Source organism: Oncorhynchus clarkii, chromosome 20, assembly GCF_045791955.1.
Source record: "Oncorhynchus clarkii lewisi isolate Uvic-CL-2024 chromosome 20, UVic_Ocla_1.0, whole genome shotgun sequence".
Taxonomy (NCBI): Eukaryota; Metazoa; Chordata; class Actinopteri; order Salmoniformes; family Salmonidae; genus Oncorhynchus; species Oncorhynchus clarkii.
In genome coordinates this window covers 53,307,101-53,319,350 of record NC_092166.1, presented here as the reverse complement: position 1 = coordinate 53,319,350, position 12,250 = coordinate 53,307,101, and the positions used below count along the sequence as shown (strand labels likewise).

Here is a 12,250-nt window from a genome sequence, read left to right as displayed (position 1 = left end):
AACATGCCTAGATTAAATCTAGCACCCCTGGTCATTTGGACCAGATACCAGTCCCTGATTTTAAGACCACTGTGCCTTTAAGCAGAATGTGTAGGGGGGAGGGGTCTACATTTATAAAACATGAGTTTATTCAGTGGACATGCAAAGACATTGGGGAGAGGCTCTCCTGCTCTGTAGCATGCTGGCTTTCACATACACACCCACCCACCCACCCTTGCCAACCCACCGAAAACAGACACACTCACAACCATACCTAACACACTCTCCCGTGCAGTGTGGATGCAGAGAAAACAGAAGAATGAAGATAAGAGCAGAAGAGGGTTGAAAGAAAGACATAATAGTAGAAGAAGAAGAAATACTATGACGAGAGCAGAAACCAGAGGGAAATTATAAAAAACAGAGCTGTGAAGAGAGGGATCCTGTACTAACACGGCACAGGACAGTATAGAAGTGCGACTGTCGTGGTGCAGAATGGGCAATTCTTCATCCCCAGGCATGTCAACTCTATCTCCGTGCATACTGTAGTTACTGCAGGTATTTTTTTTGTTTTAAACTTGAGTGGCTTTCTCTCAAACGCTGGGGGCTGGAAGTTCTCTTTGATCTGTTTTACCTGGGGGATGGAAGCTGATTTGGCAATTTCTTTGGAGCATTTTCATGTTCTCATTGATATGCTAACGTTTCATTTCCTGGTTTGAAGTCTTATTTGTGCACGTGTTTCATCGCTTCGAGATGATGGTTATTGATAAATGTTTTAAAATGTACAGTATTGTATTGACATGCTGTATTTCAAATACGGTTGCAGGTGGGATGCCAGTGACTTGGACTATCAGTTGGTTGAATTGTGTTTTTTTTAAGAATGGGACAGTTTATGTATAAAGTAGTACAGCGGTTTGAAAGGATATTTTACAGGCAAAATGGGAATAAAATTAGGTGTTGATGATATTGATTTAGAGAGAGAGAGAGAGAGAGAGAGAGAGAGAGAGAGAGAGAGAGAGTGGGGATGAAATAAGAGGATATGGGTATGGGATGCACATGCTTTGCTCTCTGGTCAAGATGTTGATATTATCCCCACTGTGACATTAAATTGGTATTACTGAACTCCACGTGGAGATGTTGCCTTGGGCTGTACATCAAGGTAGCCCTCACTTTATCTACAATTGATATTGATTAATAAACAGGAAGTTTATATACAATTGATATTGATTTTTAAACAGGAAGCTGTCTCATGCTGGCCTGAGTGGAAAGGACGTCAGAGTAAATTTAAGATGAAATATATGGGTTGTGTATTAGGTTTGACGTTTTCTGTGCATAAAAATGTAATTGTGACGCACTGTGGGCAAACAATTATTCCCTGTCTGTGAAGAAGGTTTGCCTTATACATGAGTTGAGATTTTTTACTGAATGAAGAGATTGCCCTGTGTTGTTCCATAAATGTCTGTAATACGTTATGTGTTTGTATTTAGAATATTTCTTTGACCCTGTACAGAGGTTTTCTAGGTACTGTTGCGTTTTCTCAGACTTGAATGCCTGAAATTGGCCTCTTCATGTGTAGTGACAATGAGTCAAGTTCTTCTCGGAATGAGTCAAGCTCACGCTTCCAAAAGCCTCGCGGAACAAACAAACATGATATCAGATACATGGAAAGTGCAAGTGACTGACTGAGGAAGAAAAGGGATACAGGAAAGGGTCTGTCTCGCGGAAATGGAGAAAATAAGGTTTTCCTGTGCAGTGGTGGAAGAAGTACCCAATTGTCATACTTGAGTAAAAGTAAGATACCATAATAGAAAATGACTCAAGTCAAAGTCCTGGTTTTAAATATACTTAAGTATCAAAAGTAAATGTAATTGCTAAAATATCCTTAAGTATCAAAAGTAAAAGTATAAATCTTTTCGAATTCCTTACAATAAGCGAACCAAACGGCATTTTCTTGTTTTTTTTTATTTAAGGAGCCAGGGGTACTTAAGGAGCCAGAGGTACACTCCAACACTCAGACATCATTTACAAATGAAGCTTGGGTGTTTAGTGAGTCTGCCAGATCAGACGTTGTAGAAATGACCAGGGATATCCTCTTGATAAGCGTGTGAATTGAACCATTTTCCTGTCCTGCTAAGCATTCAAAATGTAACAAATCATTTTGGGTGTCATGGAAATGTAAAGAGTAAAACGTACATTATTTTCTTTTGGAATGTCGTGAAGTAAAATAAGTACTTTAAACCACTGTTCGTGCGTCATTTGATCTAGCTTGTTGACAGTGGGAGAGATGGCAGAGGCAAGGAGACACAGAGAGATACAGAGAGCACTAGGAAGGGCATTGAAGCATAGACCTGAAAGAGCTCGTTCACTCCAAGCACACACAGCAGGTGAGATGACTTTGAGTCCTGATGATTACTCAGGCCAGTCAACTGTAGGAGAGATGAGATTGAATACTATAGGAGAGAAAGCCTGTTACTCCCTGTGTCCAGGGTTAAAGTAACATATATGTAGCCCTGAAGTGAGATATAGGGTTCTTTATATTCATATACAGTACCAGTTTGGACACACCTACTAATTCCAGGGTTTTTCTTTATTTTTACTATTTTCTACATTGTAGAACAATAGTGAAGACATCAAAACTATGAAATAACGTATGGAATCATGTAGTAACCAAAACACACACCTCCAGGCTGTGTAAGGGCTCCACAATCTCTCAAGGAGAGTGATGGAGTGCTGGCTTCCACAATCACCTGACCTCAACCCAATTGGGATGGTTTGGGATGAGTTGGACTGCAAAGTGAAGGAAAAGCAGCCAGCAGGTGCTCAGCTCATGTGGGAACTCCGTCAAGACTTTTGGAAAAGCATTCCAGCTGAAGCTGGTTGAGAGAATGCCCAGAGTGTGCATCAAGGGAAAGGGTGGCTACTTTGAAGAATCTCAAATATAAAAAATACTGTATATATATATATTTGTTGTTGTTGTTGAAATTTACTCCCTTTTCTCCCCAATTTCGTGGTATCCAATTGTTAGTAGTTACTATCTTGTCTCATCGCTACAACTCCCTTACGGGTTCGGGAGAGACGAAGGTCGAAATCCATGCATCCTCCGAAACACAACTCAACCAAGCCGCACCGCTTCTTAACACAGCGCGCATCCACCCCGGCAGCCAGCCGCAACAATGTGTCAGAGGAAACACCGTCGTGGACGGCTGCGACAGAGCCTGGGCTCGAACCCAGAGTCTCTGGTGGCACAGGGCACTGTGATGCAGTGTATCCAAAGGCATTCAGCTAAGAACCCTTTTCACAAGTCAAAATGTAGCAATTTTCCCTGAGAGTTTCACTTTGGGAACTCTCCCTCCCTCCAGCGGTATTGGTTGTTGTGGGTTATATGTTTAAAGGTGATGTACAGTGCCTTGCGAAAGTATTCGGCCCCCTTGAACTTTGCGACCTTTTGCCACATTTCAGGCTTCAAACATAAATATATAAAACTGTATTTTTTTGTGAAGAATCAACAACAAGTGGGACACAATCATGAAGTGGAACGACATTTATTGGATATTTCAAACTTTTTTAACAAATCAAAAACTGAAAAATTGGGCGTGCAAAATTATTCAGCCCCTTTACTTTCAGTGCAGCAAACTCTCTCCAGAAGTTCAGTGAGGATCTCTGAATGATCCAATGTTGACCTAAATGACTAATGATGATAAATACAATCCACCTGTGTGTAATCAAGTCTCCGTATAAATGCACCTGCACTGTGATAGTCTCAGAGGTCCGTTAAAAGCGCAGATAGCATCATGAAGAACAAGGAACACACCAGGCAGGTCCGAGATACTGTTGTGAAGAAGTTTAAAGCCGGATTTGGATACAAAAAGATTTCCCAAGCTTTAAACATCCCAAGGAGCACTGTGCAAGCGATAATATTGAAATGGAAGGAGTATCAGACCACTGCAAATCTACCAACACCTGGCCGTCCCTCTAAACTTTCAGCTCATACAAGGAGAAGACTGATCAGAGATGCAGCCAAGAGGCCCATGATCACTCTGGATGAACTGCAGAGATCTACAGCTGAGGTGGGAGACTCTGTCCATAGGACAACAATCAGTCGTATATTGCACAAATCTGGCCTTTATGGAAGAGTGGCAAGAAGAAAGCCATTTCTTAAAGATATCCATAAAAAGTGTCGTTTAAAGTTTGCCACAAGCCACCTGGGAGACACACCAAACATGTGGAAGAAGGTGCTCTGGTCAGATGAAACCAAAATTGAACTTTTTGGCAACAATGCAAAATGTTATGTTTGGCGTAAAAGCAATACAGCTGAACACACCATCCCCACTGTCAATCATGGTGGTGGCAGCATCATGGTTTGGGCCTGCTTTTCTTCAGCAGGGACAGGGAAGATGGTTAAAATTGATGGGAAGATGGATGGAGCCAAATACAGGACCATTCTGGAAGAAAACCTGATGGAGTCTGCAAAAGACCTGAGACTGGGACGGAGATTTGTCTTCCAACAAGACAATGATCCAAAACATAAAGCAAAATCTACAATGGAATGGTTCAAAAATAAACATATCCAGGTGTTAGAATGGCCAAGTCAAAGTCCAGACCTGAATCCAATCGAGAATCTGTGGAAAGAACTGAAAACTGCTGTTCACAAATGCTCTCCATCCAACCTCACTGAGCTCGAGCTGTTTTGCAAGGAGAAATGGGAAAAAATGTCAGTCTCTCGATGTGCAAAACTGATAGAGACATACCCCAAGCGACTTACAGCTGTAATCGCAGCAAAAGGTGGCGCTACAAAGTATTAACTTAAGGGGGCTGAATAATTTTGCACGCCCAATTTTTCAGTTTTTGATTTGTTAAAAAAGTTTGAAATATCCAATAAATGTCGTTCCACTTCATGATTGTGTCCCACTTGTTGTTGATTCTTCACAAAAAAATACAGTTTTATATCTTTATGTTTGAAGCCTGAAATGTGGCAAAAGGTCGCAAAGTTCAAGGGGGCCGAATACTTTCGCAAGGCACTGTATGTGATATATGTGCATATGTAAAAGTTTGGTAGACCACTGTGCCTCCCGGGAGGCCCCAAATATAAAATATATTTTGATTTGTTTAACACTTTTTTTTGGTTACTACATGATTCCATATGTGTTATTTCATAGTTTTGATGTCGTCACTATTATTCTACAATGTAGAAAATAGTAAAAATATATTTAAAACCAAACTTTTGACTGGTACTGTATACTTACATACAGTATGCACATATATCACATATATCACCTTTAAACATATAACCCACAACAACCAATACCGCTGGAGGGAGTGAGAGTTCCCAAAGTGAAACTCTCAGGGAAAATTGCTACATTTTGACTTGTGAAAAGGGTTCTTAGCTGAATGCCTTTGGATACAACAGTATTGAATTTCCATACCGATTTGGCCCAAATCCATTTCCAGGGCGTAAACTTGAGGGTTGAAAGCTTTATGGCCGAAGCTCCCATAACTTACGCCCAGTGGAAGGCTAGGTTGAGCCTTGACTGCCAAGACATAGGGGGCAAGGGGTTATTTTCACACTGGTCTGACTGACAGTGGATTGTCATGGAGGAAATTGAGCCATGATTGCTGTCCGAGTTCAGAAATAGACATCCGTCTTCAGGGTTCCCTCTCCGGCATTTTGTATGTGACAGATGTGGCATTTCCCAACCTTTCTTTACTCCTAAGCAGGTTTGATGATTTGACTTGTGTTGACTGAGAGCAAACAAACCCGAGACTGACGTCTGATTACTAAATTGCAGTGTGGATGTGTAACTACCCGTTTGTTGATTATACACTCGGCCCATCTGAAAAACCTGATATCTGACAGTGAAATGTCATGTTTAGTCCTGCATCACAAGCAGACGTAGCACTTCTTATTTCTGTTCCTTATCTGTTCTGGTCTTTAGGCATTGGTTCATTATTGGGTGGCATGGATCAAAAACTGATTGACAATGTCAATCTCCTATCAGCAATCCTTTGACGAGATGAAAAAAACAACAACCTGAAAGGTAGGTAAGAAAGAGTATGGAAGAGAAAGAGAGAGGCAGAGAGGGCGTGGAGAGGAAGAGCAAGAAAGTGCTTGCTGATTAGATCGCGCTTAACTTGGGTTTTTGCTCACACATACGCAAACGAATATGCAAGTGCGCCTGCGCACACACACATGCGCGCATGCTTATGCGCACACACACACACACTGCAAAAGCTTGTTCCTTACCCTGCCCATACTCTTTACAAGTGAGTCTGTCCCTCTACATTTCTGCCACACAGACTTCAGCCTGAATCCTAAACCAGTCTGCACTAATCAGCCCAGTTGCGTTGTTCCTTACTGCACCTTACATCAGTGGGAATTTGGTTTTAATATAGAATAGGGGATATCATTACTACCCACACTTTCTCCTTTTTGTTTAATAAGCACAACATGAGTCCAAATACAGCACCGTTATCTATTGCCTATATCTACATAGGTAAAAATGTAACCTTTGATTGACACAGTGCTAATACCTTCTGCCAGTTTGATTCTGTTACAACCTTGAGGCTCTATCGCTCCCCCATAATCATGATCAACCACAAATTAGATGTGGTTGTCTATCAACATCACAAGACATTATTAGTGTGTCATAATGTGTTGTGTAATGTATTGTTTTATTGTATGTAATTGTGATTGGACCTCAGGAAGAGTAGCTGCTGCCTTGGAAGGAACTAATGGGGATCCAGAATGAATACAAACTATGTAAAAATAAAAGAATGTCCCACTACTTAGCTGTGTAACCGCACTACAATAGTGGGTGGGCAAATACCATTCTTAAATCTATTAGCATTATATTTGAGTCGACGACCAAGACAAACAAACGCAATATTGACAGTAAACCAACATCCCCAAAAATATGCTCTCATCAACAGTGACTGGATGTGTATGTACGAAGTAAACATCCCTTTCGTAAATGTGGACTTACAAACAATCTCTGACTACATATTACATCCCTAATTGAACGGGCATGTGTGTTTCACCTTGGACTGGATGTGTAAACAACATGCATGTATAAATCCGACAAAAGAGTGGATGTCTAATCGAGTACACGAGGGTACACGAGGGTACACGAGGCATTTGCGGCACCGACAGCGAGGGGGACACCGAGACGCATTGAAAACCAAAAAGAAAAGTGGCAGAGGAAGAAAGATACAGTTATAGTCATTAATAGAGAGAGAGAGAGAGAGACAGCTCTCTGCATCCTGTGTTATCTGGCGAAAGGTGGAGGCATGGGAGGATCATTGTACTGGAGGCTCATGTGCGAGTCTGAGATACAGTGAGAGAAGAGAGGGAGAGGGGAGAAAAAAAGAGGCTGATTTGCAGCTTGTCCCTGAAGACGGGGAAAGGATTATACTCACAGAGAGAGAGAGAGAGAGAGAGACACACACACACACACACACACACACACACACACACACACACACACACACACACACACACACACACACACACACACACACACACACACACACACACACACACATCTCAGCAGCACAGTCACAAACCCTGCCTACCTCCAATCTCCAGCACTGCACTTTGCACTCCTCCTTAGCTCTTCATTGGCGTTCAATACACACACACACACACCACACACACACTCCACTGCCATGTAGAGTCTCTGCAAAGAATACACCGGCACAGGACCAGTCAGGTACGATCCATCCATTCCTGCTGCTCTATAATTGACAAATTCTGCATCAGTGGACTGGATGAGTGGTGCTGAAATGAGCCATGCAGGGCAGTCAGCTCAGCTGCGTACAGTAGCAGACCTTCTTCTTGCAAGCTGCATGCACCAAGATTATCTGGCTTTTGCATAACCCAGGAAGAGAAGCAGAGGGAGAGGGGCTGGATGCTCGAAGTGTGGTGGAGCCCAAATCCTCCAGTGCTCCGCTCTGCTGCCCAGGGAGAGAAGTATGCGGCAGCCAGGCAAGGCACATCAGCCTTAACCCGGATTGACCTTGATAAGTTAATGGACTATTAGACACCATGTGGAGCACTAGACAAAGTCTCGCCTTCTTAAACGGCACAGTTAGCCTATTGCCAGTCCATTTCTCAAGTGGCTGGGGCAGCCACGAATATGAATGAGGTTGTAAACTAATAGACATGTCAGAGCAAGATGCAAATGGTCATGTCATTTGCATGATCTATTAATCTTGTATGTTGTTGTGAAATAGCCGTGTAGACAATTTTTGAAGGGGGGGGGGGGGATTCTGATGAGCATGTTGGATGATGCCCTCTGGCTTTTTACGCTGATGGCTTCTGATAATATCTTACTTTATTTTTAGCATACTTCGAGGTTTTGCTTCGTATATCGGAAAGAGCTGCAGCTTTGGTGATATATAAGGGGTTGTCTATACAGCCCAGAGAGAGTATTGCTGACTCCAAATCAATTTGATGCTTTTGAAGTTGATGTATTTTCCAAATTCCCCGACTTACAGAATCTGAGACTTCCGAATCCTTTTGATATCAGTTTGTAAATCCCCAGATATCTAGAGCTTTCTTTTCTTGAAAACAACTTTCAATGAAGTGGTGGTGTACTATTGCAGCAGAGAATGTCAGCTCCAAATTGAGGGGGAATTCGTTGTCATTCCTTTGATCCAGCTTTAAATTTTTTAAAAGAATTGTGTATCTTTGATATAATGTCACCCATCTCACTTAATTATGTTTTCGCTATGATGGCTTAATTTCTCAGTACATGTGTTCATCATCTAGTATGTTTATAGCCAGGTTCCCATCAGAATACTCATAAACACTGCAGTTAAGGTCAACTTGACAGACATAGACCACCCTTTTGATACACTCTCAAAGCTGTAATTTCCCTATCACAAGATTCTGTATTTTTTCAAAGCTGATGAGAGAGGGGTAGGGCTGGTCTGATTGTTGTCTGTCTGGTCTGGCTGTGGTCTGTCTGGTCTGGCTGTGGTCTGACTGCGGTCTGTCTGTGGTCTGGTTGTGGTCTGTCTGTGGTCTGGTTGTCATCTGGCTGTGGTCTGGTTGTGGTCTCTGGACTGGTTATGATATGGTTGTTGTCAGTGGCTGTGGTCTGGCTGCAGTCTCACTATGTTCTAGCTGTGGTCTGGCTGTATGGTCTAACCGTGTGGTCTGGTTGTGATCTGGCTCAGTGGTCTTGCTGTGGTCAGACTGTGGTCAGTATTTATGGTCAGACTGTGGTCTGTATTTATGGTCTGGCTGTGGTAGGGCTATGGTCTGGTTGTGGTCTTTCGGCGGTCTGACCGTGAGGCTACAGCAGGTTGGTTGTGATGAAAACTCTGACACCCAGAGCTGACCCAGCGGACCACACACACACACATTTCTTTCTGTTTAATTGTCTGCTAGACTGAATCAATTTCACATTAGCCTTCCTTTTCCACTGCGCATCAGTCTTTTTAATTGCTTAGCCTACTTCACTTTCCATGAAGCAGTTGACTTATGACCATTGTTGAATATTTATGTAAAATGTTGCCAGTTATGAACTGCTGGCGTGTGAATTGCCTCAGAGTGCATCCCGTTTGCAGTCAAAGCAATTATGCTTAAGCAAAATGAGTGGATTCAGCAAATTGCTAAAGATTAACCAAAGAAGTGCCGTCATGCAGTGATCTTTACGGTACATATGCCATCCATAGAAAATGTTTCCCTTGGTTGGCATAGTGTAGTATACTGATGTAGTATGCTTGTGTTATGACTCCAAAAACAGGGCTATTCGATTAGGGTCTTGCAGGACTGAAACTCTCCTGGTCGCGATCCAATCAGGGACCGTGACTGAACTTTGTAGCTAACGAATGACATCCATTTATCAATTAACTGGCAAGCAGTGAAGAAGCCAGCAATACTTCAGTCCTGCAGGGCTGGTAATTAATATAGCCCATCTGCTCCAAAATAATGCACGTTCCTCACTCCAAGGATGCAATAATATTACGTTATTTGTGTACCATAAGGTATTGTATGCCCTAAGTAGGCCTCTCTCATCACGCCTACTCCTCGTCTTTGTGTTATTAAACCTATAGTAAACCCTTATTCATGACATTGTGTACACGCTCCACCCTAATGCTGCTTGGTTGCCCCTCATTCACAGAGCTAGCTGCCTGGCTGAATCCCAGTCTTAATTAGTCTGCATTAATAATTAGTCTGCGTTAATAGCTCACAGACTATGACTCATCCAGCCCGGGCTTTCAGTCAATGACACTCATCACTCAGCAAGAACCTGTGTCTGAACCCAGAGGGAGAGAAAGCCTCCTCACTTCCAAGCATAGATCCTAGCCTGGGACAATGTTCGCAATAGCAAATGACTGTGGCCATGGTTAACACAGTCTGCATTGTCAAAACCTAAAAATGACACGCACCAGCTGTCATAGTAGTTATGCACAGGTACTGTTTAAAACATATTCCAAAACATAATCCAAGGTATAATCAATCATAAAGTGAATTGAGGTCCATACGATATGCAATGGAATATCGTCATCATTATGTGATTACCATTTCAACCTTTCTATCTGAAGTGGCCCATGGGAGGTGGGGTTGTTATTTGGCCCCCCATGTTTTCTTGGCAAAAAAAAAAACACCCAAAAATCTGCCTAAACTGATTTTAATTAGGAAAATCGGTTCCCATGTATTCCCATGCATAATAAGAGATGTGATCGTGTAAGCAAGGTTTGAAACAATTATGTTTTAGTCAAATATTATGAAACTCTTTGAATTGGGGTCAATTCGCAGTCTACAATTGATCTGGAATTATGTTCCAGCCCCCTCAACCATCCGCTCAAGAAAAAATTGGCCTGCGGCTGAATCTAGATGATGATCACTTATGTACAGTTTCCGCTGACAAACGGTCACAAATTTGTCTCAGGTCCTCCCAGTGACACTTCACTGAACAATCTGTTCTTGATTGTAATTACAGGGTGTCATGTGCTTAGCTCTGTGACAGGCTGTCGGCTGATGGACCGTGGTAAACTGTGGTACCGTACTGTAAGATGTGGGTGGGATCTTTAGTAGAGAAAGCGGTATATGCTATGAATGTACGGTTTGGGCCAGAGGCCATTGGAATATGAATGAATTGTGGTGGAGAGAGAAGGAAAATAATGAGAGGAAGAGAGAGCACAGTAATGAGAATCTGCAGTAGTGTTTGTTTGTTTGTGTGTGTTTGTGTGTTTGTGTGTGTGTGTGTGTGTGTGTGTGTGTGTGTGTGTGTGTGTGTGTGTGTGTGTGTGTGTGTGTGTGTGTGTGTGTGCGTGCGTGCGTGCGCGTGCGTGCGTGCGTGCGTGCGCATATATATGTGTTGAGGACATTGAGTTTTCATGGTGAGATGTTTATCTCTGGCAGAACCAATTCCCCCTGCTGGGAGCACAGGGACACACTCAAATAATATATTTTTCATAGAGCACCAATATATTTCAATATTTTGTCCCTGAATGGATGCACACAATTTTCGTGCTCTTCATAATTCTGAATAATACATGCAGACAAACACGACTGTCTGTACTTGATGACAGATTTGTTTCAATATCATATACTCTGGACCCAGCACCCAAAACATTGATAATCTATTATTTTCCTATTTGCATTACTAATGGTTAACATGTCAAACCCTCCATTCACATTGACTAGAATTAAACAGTGGAGTCGGTAGGGTTCAGTCCCCTATGTTTCCAGTGCTATTCTGAGGGGTCAGTCATGCTCTTCCAGTAACCAAGCTCTTCAAAAACAGGAAGAGCTAACTGAATTCTAACTGTCTGCAGTCCAGCTGTTGGGTGGAAGGAAGCAGTGTGTCGAAGCCTGGTCCCAGATCTGTTTGTGCTGCCTTGCAAACATTTGACAAGACAGCAGAGACAGATCTGGGACCAGGCTAGTATGTCCATGGTTCAGCAAGAAAATGTTTGAGCCGGAGACTGTCAGAAAGCGGAGATAGCTGTGTGATATCAAGTTGTGAAAGTAATATGGCTGACATCAGTGACCGTCGACCAACTTAGGGAGGGAGTAAATGAAGGAAGGAAGGTTGGTGAGGGTAGGTAACAACATCTCCACCCCACTGATCCTCAACACTGTGGCCCCACAAGGGTGCGTTCTGAGCCCTCTCCTGTACTCCTTGTTCACCCACGACTGTGTGGCCATGCACGCCTCCAACTCAATCATCAAGTGTGCGGACGACACTACAGTGGTAGGCTTGTTTACCAACAACGACGAGACGGCCTACAGGGAGGAGGTGAGGGCCCTCGGAGTGTGGTG

General features: G+C 42.7%; 1 protein-coding gene across 1 annotated transcript in view; it reads left to right on the top strand.

Annotated features, from left to right (window-relative positions):
* Nucleotides 1–3,149: 3,149 nt before the first annotated feature.
* The window catches only part of LOC139377113 (SRC kinase signaling inhibitor 1-like), a gene marked incomplete at its 3' end in the record, with an annotated part of 60,118 nt that continues 51,017 nt past the window's right edge, over nt 3,150–12,250 (top strand). Inside the window, 1 exon segment of the mRNA XM_071120140.1 lies at nt 3,150–3,240. Coding sequence (XP_070976241.1) covers nt 3,150–3,240 — 91 coding nt within the window.